Consider the following 23,060-nt stretch of genomic DNA (forward strand, 5'->3'; position numbering starts at 1 on the left):
CAGCCCTGCTGGGGTCAAATTGTGAGCCCTGCCAAGTCTGTCTTTAGTGTCCCTCAGTCACCTGTTCTGGGGCTCACCTGCCCACAGGTCATCTCTCCAGGTGCTCCACCACCAGTGTCCCAATACTGTCCCCTAGAGGTCAAGGTTTCCCACTCTGCTGCCCTCTCCTCGCCTTTGCCTGAGGTCCTGGGACTCCAAATCACCACTCTCCCTCCTTCTTACTGTGTGACTTTGAGGCCGACTCAACCGCTCTGTGCTCCTGTTCTCATCTGTACATCAGTTATAATAATACATTTATAGTAAAGTTATTTAGAGGATGAAATGGGATAATAAACATAAAATTATGTAGCCCAATGCCTGGTGCATAGTAGAAACTAGTTAACTCCTGTCGTTTCCCCGTCTTCCTCTACACGCCAACTGTCAAAACTACTCAACTCAGGCCTGATTCTCTTGAAGTCTCATTTATTCGCCATAATATTAGCTAATATGATGAGCTAACCCGCACCAAGGTGTTAATTCATAATAATGGTTTTCTCTGGTTGCCTCCAGGGACCCTTAGTCCTCAGAAATTGTGCAGATTTGAAGTGATAAATGGTGGAAATAGTAGGGAATATGGAGGGCCAGTGGGGAGACTTTCCCCATCCTTCACATCGCTCTAATACAACTCCAGTGGGTGGGAATCCCAGAAAAATGGGAAATGAGATTTTTTAATATATTTATATATGCCTTCAAGTTTGCACCTGGCTTTGAAGAGGAAAAAAATAATTATAGGCATTTGAATATCAGGATAGTTGGGAATGATGCAAAAAAGAAGTGAAATCAAAGACTAATGGCTCATTTACCAACATTTAATACAACTGTTTGGGGTCTGCATACTTGAATGTAATAAAGGTTCATTAAAAAGTAGTTATAACAACTAATAAGACCCTAATTAAATTAGGTTTCACTGGGCAAGCTGCTTACTAGGTCCTAATTAGGTTATTGGCTGCCATTGGCCCAGCCTGAAAACAAAAGAAATTCTGTCATGTCTTCAGTGATGCCTAGAAAGTCAGATCCCAGCTTCATGCAGGATATGCTTAGAGGCTCTAAATTTGGTGGGTGGCCAGTCTGTGACTCTCTTAGCTCTCCCAAAATCATGGTGGGTGGCCAGAGTGGACACCTTCCTAGGTCCCACTGCTCTTAGGATCCAGCTGGTGTAGTTAAAGAAGGAAAGGGCAGTGAGAGGTGAGCATTTTAAGAATTTCATTTTACAGAAGAGGGAACAGGCTGTGAGAAAGGGATTTATCTAAGACCCCCAGCAAGGAGCGGTGTCCCCTTCCCCCATCATCTTCACCAGCAGCGGGAGTCCACCAGCACTCCTGCTGCGGGTATGGAGTTTCATCTGGGAAGAGAAAGGGAAACAAAGTGCTGGATTCCAGAGGCCCTTTGTCTTTGAAGCCGTGCGTGTGCATGCACGCATGAGTGTGTGTGTGTGTGCGCGTGCGTGCGTGCGCGCGCGCAGCCCCAGGAAAAAACCACTGACCTGCCTGCAGTGCAGGTTGAGCTCTCTCCAAACCTGTCTTTGCATCGCCACCACAATGATCTTCCTAAAACACAGATCTGGGCACGCCAGGATCTGCTGGACTTCCCACGGGGTAACTTCTGAATTCCTGCACAGGGCAGAAAAGTCTCATGGCAACTGGGCTTCAGCCTACCTCATCCCTCGCGACCAAGCTTTGGGCTCAACAAACTGAAGTCCCAGCTCCGACCCTCACAGCGGGGCAGCCTTGCATAAATTGCGTAATCTCTCTCGGCTCCCACTTTCTGCCTCTTAAATGGGGGTGACGTACTTGTCCGGCTACTAGGAGAAATACATGACAATAACTCAGATAAGCCACATGTGACCCACGTGTGTCTCTCTTCCCTCAACACACCTGGGGCTCATTCATGTCCTAAGCCTTTGCACACCCTGTTCCCTGCACCTGTGACACCCCTCACCCTCCTCTGTGCACCGTGAATTCTTCCCTCTCAGATGTCCCACTCAAGTGCCATTTCCCCTCGCAGCCTTGCACAACGCCCTGGCCCCGCTGCTCCTCTCCTTTGCTTCTCTGCCCTCCCTCCATCCCCATCAGAAGGCTGTCACGCTGTCCTGGAAGAGGTCTTTGATGTCCGTCTTCCCCCAGGAGACCAGGTCTCACCGGGCACAGGCCCAGCACACAGTGAGAACTCAGTAAGTGAACGCAGTCTTATCACAGGGACGGTGAGCGGGAGTGTGAGGAAGAAACATTGGTTCCCACGTCATTTCTGCTCCTGTCCCCAAAGCTGAAATAGAAATACTGTGTGCACATGTGCGTGAGCACACACACACACACACACAAGATATTCGAGAAATACCTGTGGTCATTTTTCTCTTCTCATGCTTCTCTGTAGTGAACATGTATTGCTCTTGTACTAAGAAACAAAATGATAAAGACAGTTCTTTAACCTGAGTGAGCGGAAAGCATAGAGGAGATAGATACACAAAGTGTGAATTTTCCAAACACGTCCCTGAAAAAGTCGGGGGTTACCTGAATTTCAATGTGGTGCCTCTCGGCTGAAGGCATCACAGTCCCTGACTTTCTTTTTCGTGATTCTGTGACAAAAGCTGGTTCAGAGCTGCGCAGTGCAGACCAGACAGAGGGAAGGTCCCTTCCCCAGTATCTTTCAGGTGACTTTTGGGGAAACTGTGAGTGTTTACAGACAGACAGGAGAGAGTAAGCACTGTGTGTCCCATACAGTAGCCACTGGCCCCATGAGATAAATCAAATTCAGATTCATTAAAATGAAATAAAACTTAGAATCCATCAGAGTGGTCTCATTTCAGTAGCCACCCAGGACGAGCGCAGATCTGGAACATTCTCCTCATCACGGGAGACTCCACCGGGCAGCACTGAGTGAGCGTTTCACCGCTCGCTGCGAGTATGGCTGCTGACGTCCTGGGAAGATAAACACATCCCTTTGCCTTGCGAATATGTTCGTTCTTGTTTAAAATAATATCACTGTGGCGATGTAAGACGATGCAGCCCCTTTGGAGAACAGCTTGGCAGTTCCTCAAAAAGCTAAACATAGCGTTGCCTATGACCCAGCCACCCTGCTCCTGCTAACTAGCCAACAGAATTGAAAACATCTGCTCACACAAAAACCTGCCCGCGATGCGCAGTTAACAATTAATTTTTAAAGCTCTTTATTCAAATAAAAGCATGCACTGAGAAAATCTCTGTAGGAGATAGAAAAGAAATGGAATAAAGAGCACGTTTGAAAGAAATAGACTACCTAAGGGTAATCAGATACTTAGTTAATTGAGCTCTTACAGTCTCCTGAGGAAAACAAACTTAAACTTTGCCTAGCCCTGAACTCCCTGGGGTTGAAACTACCCCCATGGGGCTATTTCCTCTGATTTCCTTGGCTAAAAGAGCCCCAGACCTGAAGGTCCCTAACTCCCTAGCTCCAACCTGATTAAAAGTTCTTAGTTGGGTAACTTCCTGTCTGTATCGCCTCTCACTAACCAGATCTATCTAGGTAACGCCTGGAAATTCTTTCATGCGCCCTGTGGTCTGTCCTCTGCAGAGATGACTGAAGACACTGCATGTGACCTACTTAGGGGGTCAGGGAAAAGAAGAGATTTGCTTTTCATTTGATTTTTCCCCAAATTTTTTTCAACCTTTTCCTCCCCTGATCACAAGGGGGACAAAAAGGATAAAATGCGAAGGAACACAATGGAACACTTTCTCGTTTTGTAGCTAAAATTCTGATGATGTTCTTCCAATCAGTGTATTATTACCTGGGTGACTGACTGAGTGGCACAATTGGCTCTCATTCTCTCTCTCTCTCTCTCTCTCTCTCTCTGACTCTCACTCCCAATTTTACTTTCCTGGGTTCTCTCTTTCAAATCAGTAGCTCTTTATCCTTCAATGGGGCTCTTTACCCAAGATTTGCCCCTTTATTTACATTGACCTCTTACAGAGATCACCTTTACCTTTGTGAACTTCCTAAAGCACCCAGGTCCTGTTCCCTCTAAACCTTTCAAGCCGTTTTTTGATTTTTTTAACAAGGCCTTTCTAAAGACATCCATTTATTCCGATGCCCTGGGAACAAATGGCCCCATTTGTGACAGCGAGAGCCTTGGCAGTCGCACTCTCTGTAGACACCATCTCCTGGCCTGGCGGTCGTGTCCTGTGTCTCCATGTCTGACATGTCCCACGGCGATGCAGTGTCCTGGGGGCTGCTCATTCTTCTAGATACATATTCCGCCTGCCCTGTGAGAAGGGATTGAAGGAGCCCAAGGTCTCTGCTAATCAGTCAATAATAATTACACGATGCACAGGGAGTGGCTAGGACTTAGCCAAAGACACTTCAGACTAACACTGGGAAACCTGGTCTCTCCACATGCTGTATTACAGTTTGTCAACGCACCCCTAATAAAAGATGCTTGTTTGCTCACGATAAATGAATCAGTGGCCTCTGGTTGGTGCAAGGTTAACAAAGCCTTGCATTTAGCACCCAGGGAGCACAGCCACTCTCTGTACCATGTGCCAGGCACTGTGCCTCACGTCCATTGTCTCCCATGACCTTTACAATAAGCCGGGGGGATGGGAGGAGAGGCTTAGTATCAGTCTAATTTTACAGATATGCAAATTGAAGTTCAGAGATTGAGAAGCTTATAAAGATCCCCCAGCCAGATACCTAGTAAGCACCAACGATGTGTTAGGCACTCTGTTAGGCACTGATGATACAAAAGTGAATGAGACAGGCAAAGCCTCCCCCTTCATAAAGCTCTCAGTCTTGAGGTGGTGGGGCAGGGAACACATAGTAAATATGTACATGGACAATATGATACGCAGACATTGTAAGTACTGTAGTGCAGAGGAACTAAAATAAGGTGATGTAGGAGAGAGGGACGGGGCAGTGAAGATCATGGAAAATCACAAGCACGTTGAGGGGAAAGGGTTCCTTAAGACCCCAGACCGAAATTTGAGTGACTGGAAGGAGCCGGCCATGCAGCGATCTGGGGTAAAATCATTGCAGGCAGCAAAGTGATGAAGGCAAAGGGCCCTGACATGGGATGTGCTTGGCATGATTAAGCAGGGAAAACGGCAACCAGAGTGCATGAGTGAAAAGAGGTGGCAGATGATATCAGATGGGAGCACAGCGTGGACGTTTTGTACAGCCTTGTAGGTCAGGATCCAGAGTAGAGATTTCACTAAGTGCAAGAGAAAGTCACTGGAGGGCTTTTTAAAGACCTCTGTGGATAAACAGAATGGATTGTAGAGTCAGGGAGGTCACTCAGAAGGCTGGAGCATTGGTCCAGGAGAGAGGTGACAGTGGCGTGGGACTGCAGTCTGGTTTTTTTGTTTTGTTTTGCTTTTTTAAAAATATATTTTATTGATTATGTTGTTACAGTTGTCCCAACTTTTTCTCCCTTTGCTTCCCTCTGCCCAGTACCCCCCTCCCCTCCAGCAGTCCCACTCCCCTTAGTTCATGTCCATGGGTCATGCATATAAGTTCTTTGGCTTCACCCTTTCCTATATTATTCTTAACTTCCCCCCATCTATTTTGTACCAACCAATTATGCTTCTTAATCCCTGCACCATTTCCCCATTTCTCCCCCTTCCCCCTCCCAGCTGATAACCCTCCAAGTGATCCCCGTACCTATGATTCTGTTCCTATTCTGGTTTGCTTAGTAGGATTTTGTTTTTATTTTTTAGATTCAGTTGTTGATCATTGTGAGTTTGTTGTCATTTTAATGTCCATAGTTTTGATCTTCTTTTTCTTAAATAAGTCCCTTTGACATTTCATATAATAATGGCTTGGGAATGATGAACTCCTTTAGCTTTACCTTGTCTGAAAAGCACTTTATCTGACCTTCCATTCTAAGTGATAGCTTTGCTGGATACAGTAAGCTTAGTTGTAGCTCTTTGTTTTTCATCACATTGAATACTTCTTGCCAATCCCTTCTGGCCTGCAAAGTTTCCTTTGAGAAATCAGCTGATAGTTCTATAGGAACCCCTTTGTAGGTGACTCTGGTTTTCTCTTGCTGCTTTTAAGATTCTCTCTTTATCTTGAACTTTTGGCATTTTAATTATGATATGTCTTGGTGTGGTCCTCTTTGGGTCTAGCTTGTTTGGGACTCTCCGTGCTTCCTGGACTTGTATGTCTATTTCCTTCACCAAATTTTGGAAGTTTTCCTTTATTGTTTTTTTCATTTAAGCTCTCAATTTCTTGCTCTTCCTCTTCTCCTTCTGGCACCCCTATGATTCAGATGTTGGTATGTTTAAAGTTGTCCCAAAGGTTCCTAAGCCTCTCCTCATTTTTTTCAATTCTTGTTTCCTCATTCTGTTCTGGTTGACTGTTTTTTCTTCATTATGTTCCAAATCATTCATTTGAACCCCGGTTTCCTTCCCTTCATCATTGTTTTTGTGTGGATTTTCCTTCATTTCACTTAGCATAGCCTTCACTTCTCCCCTTATGCATTTGCCATACTCAAACATATCTGTCAAGCCTGTGAGCATCTTTATCACCAGTGTTTGGAACTCTGCATCTGTTAAGTTGGCTATTTCCTCGTCTGTTAGGTTTGCTATCTCCTTGTCGCTTAGTTCTCCCACTAGAACCTTGATCTCTTCCCTCTTTTGGGCAATACCTCTCTGTCTCCTCATCTTGACAGGCTCCTGTGTTTGTTTGTCTCTGTGTCTTAGGTAGAGCTGTCGCTCCTGCTATGTTGTAAGGGGCGGAGCCTTAGGTTTTCGTCAGTACCAGGCGGCCTGTTTCACCACGTTGTGGCGCTGTATGTGGGGGAGGCATCTGAGAGGAAACAATACCACTTGCTCAGCACTTGCCCCTTTCCAGGCACTTCTCCCACTTCCGTATGGGAATGATGCCTCTCTAGCTGTTGCCCTGGTTGTCGTTCCCAGAGTGGCTGGGTCTGCAGATGTTCTAGGACCGTGGGGGCCCTTTAAACAAGGGGACTCTACTGAGAAACCAGCAGTTTCTTCCTCCGCCCCAACCCTGACTGGTTTGCACAGTCAGAAGCAATGAGCTTTGACTTCCCCTGGTGCCGGAACCATAGCTGCGTGGTCTGGTCTGGTGTGGGAGCGCTCCCCAAGTGTCCCTCCCTACTTTTTAAAACGTGTGACTGCACTTTCCACTGGCCTGCCACTGCCACCGCTGCTGCTGCCACCACACCGTGTCCTCTCCGCCCCTCCTACCTGTCTAGATGAGTATTTCCTCTTTATATCTTTATTTGTTGGACTTCCATGCAGCTTGATTTCCTGGAACTTCTGGTTGTCTCTAGTTTTGAGGTAGTTGTATTCCTTCTTAGTTGTGGATCTTGGCTGGAAGTCTTGCACTCTGTTCTTATGTGTAAAGATCTAGACCCTTCAGGGGAAAATATCATTTAGGATTTGCAGAGAGCTCTCCTCCGCCTTCCTGAATAAGCTGACAGGAGACACCTTCAGGCCTTGCCCCATCGTAATGAATACGAGCAAAATGTGTGCCACTTACTTTTTTTAAAACTTATTATTAAAACATGACATCCAAACAGAAAGGTGAACCAATCATAAGGATAGGGCCCGGTCCATTTTCACAAAGTGAACACATCGCTGGAAGCAGCAGCCAGAACAAGAAAGAAGATCCACACCCCCAGAGCTCCCCTCATGGAAGTCAGTCTCTGGCTTCCAAGTGTGTTTAGCCAGAATGATATTCTGTAAATCGTTTCGCTCAGTCTTACTTAGCCCATGACCCCTTTTTCTAAACTGAAAATCACATGCCCTCTGCAATCAGAGATTCTCTTATACCACCAGCCAAAAGGTTTGAGCTTTGCATTCCTTGATGCGTATAATGAAAATAACAGTCTTCGCATTAAAGATTATAGAATAATATCGAATGTGCTTTTTTCAAACTTGACCTAATTCTCAATCCCAGATTCTGTTATACCCCCGCTTAAGAATCACATGGTACAAATTCTGGGGAGACTACAAATTGCCTTTGTCTAGAAGAACAGTCTGGAAATCTAGTGGCGCAGAGAGGACTAGGATCTGTGAGCTTATAATATAGGACAATGATATGGTTTCAGCGCTTTGTTCAGGGGACAGGATACTGGTGGAGAACTAATATTTACTGAGCACTTATTATGCCCCTGGCCCTGAGCTAGGTGTTTTGGTATGTTATTTAATCTTCACAGCCCTTTAATGGTGGCAGCATTCTCTCTACTGAACAGATAAGAAACCCAAGCCTCAGAAAGGTAAAATAATGGACCCAAGTTCTCAGGGCTTAGGAGCTTGCCCCCCATCCCCTGTTCATTTCCATCAGTGAAAGCAGCCTCTCTCATGTGTTTCTTCCTTTGATCTATACTAAGCAGATTGAAAATGTTGATCTCAACACTTGGCTGCTGCAGTGGGCCCCATTTCTTCTAATGGTTTCCCTTCTACACTCTTTTTTTAATACACTGACCATCAAATTAGCAGTAAAGCTGTTCATAAATGAAATAGGGCACCTGGCTATAACTTTGCTTCTTTCCAGAAAGCAAGGGCTCTGTAAGCCTGATGAAGTTTAATGCTTGCTACGAATCCAGGAAAGAAATGAATGAGCACAATGTACATCGCCCCGCTCAGGGCCTGGCCACGTGAAGGACATGGGAGCCACATTGCCTTACCATGTTATCCCTTACTGAGAAAAGAGCCAGCAATTAGCAGAACCATCTAGATTAAGTGTGTTAACATCTCTGGGGGAGCCAGTCATGTTCCCTGGCTTTCTGGAAGCTCTTTCAAGCTCAAGCTGTCCCTGGGTTTTTTTGGCTTTGCGTCATGAAGGGAATTGATTTGATCAATTCCACTGCTGCTGTCTAATTAGTAAGCAGGGCCACACTTGTCCATCGGTTTCACAGAGATTAAACTTGGAATCCTGACTGCAGACCAATTTTTGAACCTGAAAGTCACTGTACCTTTCATCCTCAATCCATACCAGGTTCCCCAGAATTAATCATAACAGGACTTTAGCCCAGAGCTAGAGGCAGGTTTTCAGTGTCCAGGCAGCTGGGCCTTTGGGGTCCTCCTGCATGACAACACAGACTGTTCAGGAAAGCACCTCAGGTTAAAAACCCCTGCATTTCTGCACCTGCCAGGTACCGTGCCCTTCACAAAGCGCCTTTGCCTTCACCCTTTCATTTGAGTTTCCCTGTATCTGAAGAAGGAAAGAAGGTGCAGCTTTCATTTTAGACATAAAGAGAGGAGCCTTCACAGAAATGATTACTCAAAGCCACAAAGTATTTCTCAACTCAGATTAGTCATCCTTTTTTTAAAAAATGCTAACCCCAGGAAATGTTTATTGATGTTAGAGACAGAGGAAGGGGGAGAGTGCGCGTGCATGAGAGTGAAACATGGCCGGTTGCCTCCCGTACACACCCCGACTGAGGGACCAAACCTGAAACCCAGGCATGTGCCCTAACCTGGGACCGAATCTGCAACTTTCCTTGATATACGGATGATGCTCCCACCAACTAAACCCCCTGGCCAGGGCTAGTAATCCTTCTTTTTAAAAAAATATCTATTATTGGGTTAGGTTTGTCTTAGTGCGACTTCTACTACTCCTTGAAGAAAATTTAGGAAATATGGAGAATCAAAAAAAAGATAATAAAAAGCCATCCTCAAACAGAACCACTGAAATATTTAATGTATATTTATTCAGCCATTTTTCTATGGGATGATATCACACGTAGTATTTTGTAGTCTCCTCTTTGTCTTTTGATATGTTATGAACATTTTTTCCAATCATATTAACTAATTTAATCTTTGATGCTTGAGCTGTATGGATCATTAAACCAATCACTTATGTTAGATATTTGGGTGGTTTATAATTTCAAGTTATGGTAATCCATGTGGCAACAAACACTTATATCTGTATCATAACCAACATTCATTTAGTATGTATTGTCTCAGGCATTGTATTAAGTGTTTTACATGTATTACCTAGTTTAACCCTCCCCAAAATCCTATGGATAAATAATATTACCTCCACTTTACCGATGGGGAAACTGAGGCCCAGAGAGGTTAAGTGACTTGCCCACAGTGACCTAAATAATGACCCCAGAGCCAGCAGCCTTAAATTCTTAGAACTGTAATTTCAGGGTAACTAAATGCATAATATTGTAAGGTCTCTGAGTCATATTACTTCAGAAGGTGTCCCAGTTTATACTCCCACAACCAAGGTACGACTGCCCATTCATTTACATAATCACCAACACAAGAAACTATTCTTTTTTTTTATTATTCATTAGAGAAATGAAGCCCAGACTTGTAGTTTATTCACACTCTTTACAGCTTGCATGCAATCCAATTCCCGATTGAAACGTTGCTTTTCTTTCAGTAAGTGCTCCTTATCCTTTTTCTGGTCTGTGGGCCCCTCTGAGAATCTGATGGAAGCTATGAAGCAGCTACACAGAAAATGCACATATGCACATATTTTTCAGGGGTTCACAGACCCCATTAAGTACTACTGTGCTTACTAGAGGATTGACAGATGAACAACATTGAACCTAAAACTAAAAACCCAGTAAAATGCTGGTTTGACCAGATTGTTCTTTTAAACAATCCTGCAGCATAAGGAACCAGCTCAGAAGAGGCTGGAATAAAACACCCAGGCACTGTAATGGTATATTAGCCAAGGTACCAAGGTCAAGTCTCTGGCCTTAGGTTGTATTGTCCTCTACCAACCCAGCAAGACCTCAGAGCAGATGGACCTGCCTCCATTTATACACTTGACTGGCCTCTAAAGAACAAGCCTGAGATCCCCCTGCCAAAAGCACTTCCTCAGTGCTCTGGTGTTTTTCATTATCTCCCCTTGTACCCTGCTCCTTTATGATTTGGAAAGTCTTGTCCCAGATCAGTCAAGCCTCCACCAACCCTCCCCACTGCCTCGTGTCAAAAGCACTGGATTAGGACAATGGGGAAAGAGGGCGTGAGGTCCAGAGCCTCACCCGTCCATCTGCTGTACGTGCTGCTATGCCAGGCAGATTTTTCTAGGAGCCCTTCTTGGCATGAGCACATGCTTCTGAGAGTAATGCAGCCGTTTTTCATAATGATCCATCAAGGCTCAGTGTCATTTTCAGGATGGGGGCGGAACATCTAGTCCCAGCCTGCAAGGAAGGAGGCGGACAGAGGAATTATCACACTTGAGTGAATTGCCCTTTGGGGTGACCCAGTGGACCATGTAGCTCCATTTGGATGGACAGGCCAGGACAGCCAGACCCTGGGAGACACCCCAAAGGATGCAGGCAGCTCCTCCAGCTAGACCCAGCGTTTTCCTGGCCTTGCCACCCATTGAGGGCCACCTTCTGGGTCTCATTTTGCATATGGCCACCACACCCTTTCCAGGATCCTAGGGAGGAGTGGTGACAGGGTACAGGCCGTCTTGTTCTTGTATTGCCTGGCTTAAATCTATCCTTTAATCTCTGTTTTTCTCTATCCTAGAAAAACTTACCCTGTGCCTCATCCTCTCGCTTTTTATTCTTGGCATTGCCCATCTGCCGATGATGGAAGAATTTCTGAGTTAAACATTCCTTCTCCCCCTGCCTTCTCGTGTGCCCAGGACTTACTTTCACGTGGCCAGGAGATGGCAGGAGGATGACTTTTCAATTCTAAATAATTACAGTTCCTCCCAGATTTGGCTGGGATGATGAGTCATTTGAAAACTATATTCACACCCAAGCCAAGCTCTTCTTCTCCCCTGCACCCTGCACTCCCCTGTGGAATTTGCTCCACTTTTTAAAGCATTCTTTTAGTCCTTGGTTTCTCAGTGGTCCCCCTCACAAGGTCAGAACAGTAGAAGAAGGGCAAGGAAGAACTCACGGGCTCTCATACGCCTCTGCCACTTAATAGGTCTGTGACTATGAGCAAAGTGCTTCCCCCCGCCCCACTCTTCCACCCCCAACTCACTTCTCTTCTAAGCCTCAGTTTCAAAGTCTGTAAAATGGGGACAGTAATTATATCATCCATATGGAATTGTTCTGGGTACTGAATGAGATCGTGCATGTTAGGAGTTGGGTACAGCACTTGCCACCTGTTAGCCCTCAATAGATGGTGACTGCTACTGTGGTTGTCGTCACTGTCACTGTTAAATTCAGATCACTGCCATCCTCCAGGTTTTCTTTGAAAACACCATGAAGGTGGAATCCGTTTCTAGCTGGTGAGAGAGCCAGCACGCATGCTCAAGTCTCTTGTGTCCAGGACATGGTACGAAGCTGGGCCTCCGCTCCCAAGAACTAGACAAGCTACCAGCTCTCTGAAACACACTTGCCCCATTGCACCCCCAAGGGCAGCGGGTGCTGTTCCCTGCCCTTCCAGCTCCTGTCTCCTCGAAACATGTGCAGATGGAATCATTTCTGCAGCAAAGTTCTCTGAAAGTAGCAGAGTCAAATAACACCTCCTTCCTCAACTGTCTGCCACGCACATCCCTCCATCTCTCTGTGGAACTAGCATGCCCCAAACGCCCCAGGGAAACAACAGGTGGTCAGTCTGTGGGGATCACCCTTGGGGAGACACCCATTGCTCGGAGGTCAGGCCAGGAATTGGATCCTGAGGCCAGGAATTGAATCCCGACTCCAGCACTATGTAATCTTGAAGCAATTTCCTTAATCGTCCTAAGCTGTAGCTTTTTCATCCATAAAGTGGGCATAATAATTACGTTCACCCCGCGGGCTTCCCCAGGCAGGGCTGATCTCCTGAGCTAAACACTCAGGAGATGTGCAGTAGACGCTATGAGCTAACGAGGGGCAAAGTTTGAGGACCTCCCACTACAAACAAGACTCTAAAAGAGTCCATCAGAGTGAGAATGGAGCCTTCATTTACATGGAAAGAGGGGGAGAAAGTGGCACTTTCTGAACATCTAGCTTTTCTTGGGGAAAATATCTTAATTAGAGCTGAAGGCGGAAAGTGAAATGCACCCCCCACCACCACCACCCCCATCTCTCTCCTCCCTGCTGCCTTCAACGAGGCTGATGCTGAAGCTACCAGAGAGAAAGCAGAAATGCTCACCTTTGGAAAAAAAAAAAAAAAAAAAAGAATTAGGAACCTTAGAGCAACCTGGGAGGAGAGGAGCTGAGTTGGGAGAGGGCGAGGCAGGGTCACTGACTGAAGGTGCCAGAAGGAGAGGAGGCTGTCAGGGGACCGAGGCCCAAGGAGAGGCAGCAATGACGTGAGTCCCCTGGCTCCACTCTAGACTCCTCCAAGGGCCTTGGACCCCCAGGAGTTACGGAAAAGAGACACCCAAGACAGTCTCACCTGGCTTTCACAGGGCAGGAAGTTCCTCAGCTGACGTGGGAGCTACCCGTATATAAACAGCACAGGCAGTGACCTTGAACACCCTCTCAGGGCCGCAGCAAGCCCAGCCAGCTCTCTGTCCCACGTGCCACCTCCAAACTGAGCACTGAACTGTCTGTCCTCCAGGCACTTGCACATGGAAAGTTGTTTTGTGGGTGAGGAGCCTCCACGCTGCGGGAAAGGGCAGGGATTTCAGGGGCATCGTATGGCGTGCCTGTGGACCCGCACTGAGAGGCAGGAGGAAGTCCACTTTGCAGGACTCGGAGAGCGGCGCGCGTGCTGCAGCGAAGACCAGTCATTGCGTTACGCGGTGTTGAAGGCACCAGCCCTGCGCCTGGCTCTCTGGTCTCGGAAAGGCAGGACAGGGCTCAGGTGGGAACACAAGACACCCCAGGGAGCGGGCTGGCCTCTCTCGCTCTGGCTGAGGAACTCTGAGGGCTGCAAGTGACAAGGAGGGCGTGGCCTCCAGGTGTGGCCCCCTCAGGCAGGAGTGTGTCCCAGGCTAGGCCAGACAAGTGGGAAGAAGACACGGAGCTGTCCAGGGGGGCCAGGACAACCGGAACCCAGCCAACCCCTTCGGATGTAGAGAAGCGTTTTGATTATCACCCGCCAGAGGACAGCACGGAGAGATGGGTCAGGGCAGTCAGGGGCCCACTGCGGGGAGGGCGGATGGAAGGCACGCACCGAGCCTAATGGCTTGAGTGGCCCAATCCCGGCTGGTTCTCCGAGGCCAGGAATCGTCCCTGTTCTCTGGTGGACCCTTTCATCCGAAGACACCGGGCCTCTGAGCCAACCAGCAGGTTCATCTGCTACCTCAGAAGGAAGAAGCGAGTGATACACAGGTGTTTGTTCCGGTTCTAGGCTCAGAGACACTGGGGCTGCACAAACACTTGTATCTTCTCCCTCATTTCCATTCCACCTCTAAAATGGAGGGAATACAAAGCTTACAATCTGAGAAGAAGGGGACTCTAGTCACTAGTAGGGACCAAAAGGTGACCATCTGGCCTAAAGGTTGACGAGCTACTAGCCTCTTATACTGGCTCTTTCATCCCTGTTTTCCATCTCTGTCTGTCTGTCTCTCTGTCTCTATCTGTCTCTGTCTGTCTGTCTGTCTCTCTCTCTCTCCCCCATTACAAAAGCAATGATTGTTCAGCACAAAAAAACACTTCAAATACAAAATGAAAATCTTGCCATAAAGCCGTCCTGCAGAGATAACTATGGTGAATAGTTTGGTGATTATTTTTCTATGAACAGACTAACACATACATACACACATGACACACATACTGTGTTTTTTATAAAAATCATACTAGGCATTCTCTCCTGAAATTTGCTTTTTTCTACTTAATTCAGTGATAAGGTGTATGGTGTTTCATTTCATGATTGCTGCATGGTTTATTTCATAATCTCCCATGTTGGAGTTTAGGTTATTTCCCATTTGGGGGGAACATCACTGCAGTTCCTTGTGTGTTTATATTTGCTCCCATCTATGGGTAACACTGCAGCGTACATCCCTGGGTATGGAGTACTCAGATCAAAAGCTGTGCACACTCTTCTACCCCAAATGTATACCCCTACCCAGAACATATGAAAAGGTCTCTTTTCCCATACCTTTGCCAAATTGAGCATGAGTAACTTCTTTTCTTCTCTTTTTTTTGGGGGGGTGGGGCATTCTCTCCATCCTTCCCTTACACTCTGGGCCCCCTGACTTCCCTCACTTCCAGGAACACATGAAGCTTTTTTATGCATAGAAATCTTTGCATACTCTGGTCCTCTGCCTGGAATGCTGTTCCCCACAACCTCTCTGCCTGGCCAGCTCCTGCTCACCTCTCCAGCCTCCGAAAGGTCTTCCCCTATCGCCCCCACCACCCCCACTTCACTTGGGTTACGACATTTTAGGCAAACCTAGCAATACTTTTCCTTAAAGACCCTGAACTTCTGTCACGCCTAAAAAGGTCTTTCCTATTTCAAACTTTTAAAAATATTCATTTAGACCTTCTAATATTTAACTAATTTTTATTCTCAAAACCTTGGATCCATCTGGATATATTTTGATATAAGAAACAGAACAGAACCCCAGCTTTATTTTTTTCCTAAATGGCCAGCCTGTTGTCCCAACACTGTTTACCAAATCATCTGTTTTACCACAAACGCTGAAATGGCATATAAAATTCTCGTGGATATATAGTTCTCTTTATAAACGTATAATTTCATCGATCTAGCTGCCTTTTCTTGTACTTCCTGCTCTAGTAACTTTTTTAATTCCTGTGATTTTTATGATAGGTTTTAATATCTGTAGGGGTGGCTTGACCCATCTTCTTAACCCCACCATCCTTCTTATTCATTTTAATTGACCTGGCTGTTTTATCATGGTAATATTTTTATTCCCCATACTCTCCATATATTTAACTTTGGATCATTGAAGTTCCCCCCTCTGAAACAACAACTCCCGTTGCCATTTTAATGAGGGTGTCTTCAATTTCCCGATTCATTTGGGGGGAACTTATGTTACCTTGGATAGCAACTCCCTATACCAAAGCAAGCTATGTCTCTCCTTCATGCGTATCTTCTTTTATGCCCCTTGATAAAGTTTTATAGCTTCCTTCATGTAGATCCCACCAATATGCAATTTCAGTTGCTATTTTCAGTGAGGTCAAAGTGTAGAACACACTCAGTTTGGCATCAAAATGGACCCTAAAGTGCTGCAGACACCACTCCACCCCGTCTGCTCTCAACTCTGGGCTAAGCCAGGAGGTAGTTTCCCTTCTAGAAGGTGGAATGGGTCCATCCGTCAGTGGGTAATTGATGGCACTGACCACGTGCTCATCCCTGTCCTAGGAAAATGGGACACAGACCCCATCGTTAAGAAGCTTTGTCGCTGCCTACCTGAAGAGTCAAACATCACAACACTTGGTAATAACTGTCCATGCTAACCCATGTGCTGTTGACTCCATTTTAATGGGAAATAAAGGAGAAGAGCCTGGGGCAGTCAGAAAGGTTTCGGGAAGGAGATGGGAACCGAACTGGGCATTGGTCTGTGTTACCAGTTAAATGAATAAAGAAGAGGAAGACAGCATAGTACAAGCAAGGGGTCACTCCACAGCCACTGCCTCGGCACCTGCCATGAACACCACACATGAAGAGGAGGTTATGTGCTCAACAAGTCTTTTTACACATTCACTGCGAGCCAAGCTCTGTGTTAGGTGCTAGAGAAACCAGGCTGAGTAAGCTCTTGGCCTCAAGGAGCTTGAAACAAGGGAACTAGACTCTTAAATAAGTAAGTCCAACAGCCGTTAGAATAGAAATCTGTGGAGAGAATGGCACAGACCACTAATCTGGTGACTGTGCACCTTGGGGATACCCATGGATAGGATTCAGCGGATCTATAAGACCCTGAAATTATATGATGTTAAATAATTTGCATAATCAGTATTGTTAGGTTAAGAACCATGGGGGTAGAGTAATTCAAAATTCTTGACCTCTAGACACTTGTATTTTAAAGACCAGGTGAAATATATGTAAAGACACTATTACAAATAGCAAGTAAACAATTCTAGCCTTTCCCTGGCCCATGGGTGTTCTGAGTTCAGAGGCAATATTGTCCATTGTGAAAACTGCCCAGGTTTGGGTTTGAACCCCAGCTCTACCATTTAATAGCTGTGTGACATTGGTGAGTTCTGGAGATCCAGAGACTCCATTTCCATGTTTATAAACTGAGAATTGAGACTGACAGAACCCACTCCTCCTTCCTGCCTATTGTGAGAGTAAAATGACAGTCACCTAGATCTATCTGGCAGGTTCATGGCCAACCCATTCCTACCTCCTGCTTGCACAGCTCAGAGGGAGCTGTGCCTCATGGGCTGTGGTTTTGAGAAGAAGGAATCTGAGCCAGGTCTGGAAAAGGAAAGGCAAGGGCTTCTCACACCAGTGGGTAGCCTGAGTAAAGGGAAAGGAGCCAGAAGTCAACTCACATTGCAAAGAATCAGGCCTTTGCAGCCAAGTTGAGCAGGTCTAAAATTCCAGCCTAAGCAGCTTGAACTTTATCCTATAAACTCTAGGAGCCACTGGAGTGTTTGGGACAAGGGAGTCAATCCCATGGTGAGGTGGCTCTCAGCCCAGCCTTTGCTCATCCATGAATCCCAAGATACCCAGAAAACCCATTTTTAAAGTAAAATTGAAATGTGGGTTAAGGCCATGCTTCTCACCCGGAGATCTTGTTAAAAAGCAGATTCGGACTCAACAGATCACGGAGATTCTGCATTTCTAATAAACACCCAGGTGTTATCCTTGCTGCCCAGAATGTTATCCTTGCAGAAACCTCACTTCAGTTTTATTATTTCTTTCGCTATTATTATTTATGTACCATGTTGGCTGAGTGCCTATCATGTATCAGGCACTGTGCTCAGTTCTGGGGGGAGAAAGACACATCAGACATGAATTTATTTTTCTAGAAGCTCACGGCCTAATCAGGAGGCATGAGGCATAGCTCTAAGCAACTGGAATTCAAGGTGGAAAGTGATAAATGCCACCCCTGGCGCTCAGTTAAAGTGCTGTGATAATCCAGCAAAGGAAGCGATTGTTCCCAGTTGAGGAAGAAATTGCCTGCTGCTTAAGGAAACAAATAGAAACTTCTCTTTCTTAATATCAAGCAATGAGTAAGAAGCCAGACTTCAGAGCTGGATTTTAACCCCAGCTCTACCACTTACTAGACATGTGACTTTGTTAATCTCTTACACCTCAGTTTTCTCGTCTGTGGGATGAGGCCTAACGAAGCCGGGCTGCTGGGACGACTGTGTGAGCGACGTTGTAGACGGAGAGCCGAATAGCCGGTTCCTAGTTCACCGTAAATGGTGGCTCTGGCGATCGTTACTGTTTTCAGCGTTCGCTTTAAAACTTGACGTGGATCTGTTGACCCCGAGGATATCGTATTTGTTGGACAATTTTATGATCTCATCCCAGGGTTAAGTGGCAAATGAAAATGGAAAAAACCGTGAAGGGAATTTCCAAATCCAAGGAACCCTCCCTTACAAAGCTGGTACAGAGAGATTCAGCAACTGTATTAAATGTTTTGCATTTTTATTGAGCCAAACCAGGTAGACACGGCTTGGCTGTAGGTGTAGCCAACTGCTTCTCAGAAGAGACACATGGCAGAGCAGGTTCACTCTATCTACAAGCTGATCAAGCTGGTTTCCCCACCCACTGGCTCCCCTGAGGTCGTCAGCTTGTCTGATGCTGACTATGTAATAAGTGAAATCAAATGTGTAAGCCTGGAGTCTCAGAAATGTCAGAGTCCAGAGGGATGTTACAATCCACCCAGCTCTGGGTGGGCCAGGTACATGATGCATTAGGTCCTCATGCCCTGCTACAGTCTCCAAGCCCTCCCGTTGGTCATCCCTTCATCCAGTATTTAATAAAGGCCTATGTAGGTAGGCATACAGAATTAAAAGGGGCCCTGGCTGGTGCAGCTCAGTGGATAAGCCCAGGGCCTGCGATTCCAGTTGGGGAGTGGGAGAGGCAACCGATCAATGTTTCTCGATCTCTCCCTCTCTTTCTCCCTCCCTTCCCCTCTCTCTAAAAATAAATAAATAAAATATGTTTTAAAAATAACATAAGAAAGTTGGCTGACATATAACAAAGACCCCAAAAAGCATATATCTTTTGTGGGGTTTTTAAAAATAATATTCATTGGATTTTTCTCAATTACAAAACTAATTCATATTCATGATTCATGGAGAAATTTTCAAAAAACACTAAAGAACACAGAGGAATAATATTCTCCCATTATTCCAGCGCTCAAGGATAAAATTGTTTTCCTTCCATGAATATCCTTCCAGCCTATACATGTCAACGTACGTATTGTTTTCCCCTGAACTGTATGGATAATGATTAAGAGGCTGCCAGTACTAACTCTGTCACCCACTAGCTCAGGGACCTTAAGCAGCTTACCTTCAGTTCCTCCTGAGTAAAGTCATCATAGCCTCCAGCACACCCATGCAGGCTGGACACAATCACCAAGGAGTGCTGTAGACTACAGTGTGGAATGGCGCCCCCTAGAGCAGGGCACAGTCATGCCAGGCTGCCTTGGGAGCAGTGACTGGTAGAAGAGTAACTGGAAAGGGATGGTTAAGCACTTAGCCCTGTGGCTGGCACAGAGTCAGCTTGTTCAATGGCAGCTACTTTTCCACAAATACGCCCCATGGTTCTGAAGAGCGGAGGTTCCCAAAGACCTTGTGTTCACTATTCAGATTTGTTGGGTGGCACCTTAAGGATGCTCACTGGGACCATGTCCAGCCAAGAACTGCTTCTCCCTGCGCCGATCCTGCTCAGCCTTAGCTTTTGATCCTTGAACTTCACAATGCCTCTAAATCGCTTTAGAGCAGGCAAGGCGCAAGTGATGGGGTGGGCTCACTGCACCATCTGCTTGCGGCTTCATCCGCCCCCCTCAAACTTCACCTCCTCCTCATCCCACCCAGGTGTCCAGCTGACAGCCCCTCCAAGCCCTTCAGAAGTGTTGTCTCATTTAATCTGCTTTAAAAGCCTCAGTAAGAGGCTAAGGGAGGCATCAGAATGGAACTGTGCGGCCCCCGGCAAGTGGCTCCCAGGACTGTGCCTACATCGCTGCTCAAGCTCAGTGCAGATTTGAGTGGTGTGCGAGACAGCTTGCAATGACAGCTAGACATGGCACAGGAGTCTGTGAATCACGTATTCAGTCAATCTGTCAGTCATTGAGCAAATGTTTATTTAGCCCCCAACTATGTGCCAGAGGCTGGGTTCTCCAGTGAGAACGCTATTCCACATTCACTTCTCTTTCAGTCCTTTAGGTTCCTCAAAGAGGAATTCCTCTGTTTAGGGACAGCAAGTCTTCGACACTCTTCAACCCTGGCTAATCTCCCTTTTTGAAAAAGAGGGCAGACCTCAGGCCCACCACTGCCTGGAGTGATCTTATTTTTCTCTACCATGACATTCTATTTATAGCAAATGATGCAGGTTTTAAAATCATGATTAAAAGCTTCCTCAATTTTCTTTATTTTACATACCAAAACTGAGATGACTTAAAGGCAGTAAAAGCAGGGTAAAAATAGGTGGCCCGGGTGGTAGAGTGACTGGTGCTTAGGAAGCCATGGACTTGAGATGGGTGAGGTTTAATCATTTGAGGGTTGCTGACTCCTTCGAGCCCATGATGACAGCTATGGATTCTACCCCAGAAAAAGGTGTGAACGTCGCATACAATTTCATCTAGTTCAAGAACTACCTGGGGCCCATCCTGAGACCTGTATTAGAAAGAGCAGTGCAGTGAGAGTCCTGGAACGTGGTCAGCACAGATCTCATCCTCTCCCGAGTCTTGGTAGCAGTAACACTGGCAGTAACAGCAGCATTGGCAGTGGTAATAACAATTGTATTTGAAGCCATCAGAATAGCTGTGCTTGAGGTCTGTCAGCGTGCCAGGCTCTTACCAAGCTTAAGTTCATCGGGTCCATGCAGAAGAGAACTACCACCATCACTATTTTCTAGGAAGCTGAGCCTCACCAGCTCAGGTAGCTTGTCCGAGTCCACACAGCTGGGCAGCCAGATCTACCTACCTATGACGTCTGAACAGTACCTTAACCACTAACCGCCAATGCCTCAGTAAGTGTTTGTGGAACCAAATGAATGGCAACTTGAACGTGTTCACCATTCACCAGCTGAGGGAATCACCCCTCCTCACTGAGCTTCCGTTAAGGAAGGAGGTTTCCCAGCCCTGCAAGCCATGATTCTAAGACACAGGACAAGGAGCCTTGGACCACTTCATAAGCAAGAGAAGTGGAGCCAGGCTCAGGGACATGCCCAGTGAGTTTGTGCCCATGTCACAGACCCCAGCACAGCTCTGACTTCTAGCAGAAAGCGGGCCTCCAGGAGCCCTCATTTCCTGTCGATATTTACTCCCCTCTCCTGGCCGCTTGTGGGCCCCCAAAGATCTGTTTGGACGCCCAGAGAAAAAGATTCCTGCCACTGATCCTCCTTCATGCCAAGAGGCTCAGGATTCTGTGGCAAACGGAGCCCGTAATCCCAGTAGCTAATGTGCTGCTGGAGGGAGAGGAGGGGTAGTAAAGGGGCCGGAACATGCATGGAATCGCGGGCGCCCAGCGGTCCAGTCCCTGGCCCACACTGCCCCCGTGTGGTGCGTCTAGGGAAATCTAGAGCTATAGGAGCTTAGATACTGTTTGCGAGAGCAGGAAAGCTTTCCTGGGCGACGGCGACGTTATCGAGGTTGGCCCTAAAGTGAATGCAGGATTCATTCATTCTGGGACAGAAAGGCGAGCATGCCACGCAAAGGACGCGGCGTTGCTCCAAGGCCTGGCAGCATACTGCCCGTGGGCCACGTTCAGGTAGAGCGCGCCACGCGGAGGAGAGGGCTTGACTATTCACAACCTGCTGTCTTTCTGCCCCTGCCCACCCCACCCCTTCCCCCTGCAGGCTCCCTCTTCTCCACCCTGAAGCCCCCCGACGCCGTGTTCAAGGTGGTGTTCTGGCTGGGCTACTTCAACAGCTGCCTCAACCCCATCATCTACCCGTGCTCGAGCAAGGAGTTCAAGCGCGCCTTCCTGCGCATCCTTGGGTGCCAGTGTCGCGCCCGCCGCCGCCGCCGCCGGCGCCGTCGCCTGGGCAACTGCGCCTACACCTACCGGCCGTGGACGCGCGGCGGCTCGCTGGAGCGCTCGCAATCGCGCAAGGACTCGCTGGACGATAGTGGCAGCTGCCTGAGCGGCAGCCAGCGGACCCTGCCCTCGGCCTCGCCGAGCCCCGGCTACCTGGGCCGCGGCGCGCCGCCGCCCGTCGAGCTGTGCGCCTTCCCCGAGTGGAAGGCCTCCGGCGCCCTCCTGAGCCTGCCCGAGCCTTCTGGCCGCTGCGGGCGCCACGACGCGGCCCCGCTCTTCACCTTCAAGCTCCTGGCTGAGCCCGAGAGCCCCGGGACCGACGGGGGCTCCAGCAACGGGGGCTGCGAGGCCGCAGCCGACGTGGCCAATGGGCAGCCCGGCTTCAAAACCAACATGCCCCTGGCACCCGGGCCGTTGTAGAGCCCAGCACGCAGCGTCCTTTCCCTGGGGAGGAAACCACCGCGGGGGGAGGGGGGCGGAGGGGGGAGGGCCGTGTCGGCCCCTGGCAGACCCGGGCCGTGGGAAAACGGGGGGAGGGGGCGGGGAGAGGGGCAGCTGCTTTTCTGGCAGGGGCATGGGTGCCAGGTACAACGTGGAGAGCTGGATCGAGCATGCTGAGAGCCTGGGGGCCCGACGCCAGCCAGGATTACGTCTCTCTCTCTCTCTCTCTCTCTCTCTCTCTCTCTCTCTCTCTGTCTCTGTGTATATATAACGTCCCTCCGTACATGTATTTAACCGTGGGTACACGTGCGTGTGTCTGTGCGGTGTACGTGTGGTCTGCATGTGTGCGCGTGTGGGGCAGCGCGAGTGCACACCCAGGAGGCAGCAGGGGCCTTGTTTGTGTTGTGACTTCGTACCTCTCAAGCCCCTCTTTGTCCTACACTGAACGCTGGCACTTGGGCTGGGCTGGGAACAAAGTCGGACATTAAAGGTCTTTTCTCCTGTGCGGCTGTGAGTAGTTTCTGATCCGTGTGGCAGGCAGGGTCTCGTGTTTCCTTTCCCTTCCCCTTCAGATTTGTCCCTGGCCCTCCTGCCGTCCTGTGGGCAACAGTTGTGGTGGCCCCCCTGGGACCCATTACTGCCCCCCAGTGCTAAACAA

The 23,060-nt window shown here is 47.6% G+C and overlaps 1 protein-coding gene across 2 annotated transcripts in view; it reads left to right on the forward strand.

The window, feature by feature from the left end:
* ADRA1B (adrenoceptor alpha 1B) overlaps positions 1-22,421 on the forward strand; it is a 40,933-nt gene extending 18,512 nt beyond the window's left edge. For both annotated transcript variants that reach the window (XM_090288512.1, XM_090288513.1), the window contains one exon: positions 21,780-22,421. In XM_090288512.1, coding sequence (XP_090144638.1) covers positions 21,780-22,381 — 602 coding nt within the window. In that variant the 3' untranslated portion in view covers positions 22,382-22,421. The remainder of the gene's footprint in view (positions 1-21,779) is intronic.
* Positions 22,422-23,060: the final 639 nt, after the last annotated feature.

Source organism: Furipterus horrens, unplaced genomic scaffold (genome assembly GCF_987537825.1).
Source record: "Furipterus horrens unplaced genomic scaffold, mFurHor1.1.pri manual_scaffold_10, whole genome shotgun sequence".
NCBI classification, from domain to species: Eukaryota; Metazoa; Chordata; class Mammalia; order Chiroptera; family Furipteridae; genus Furipterus; species Furipterus horrens.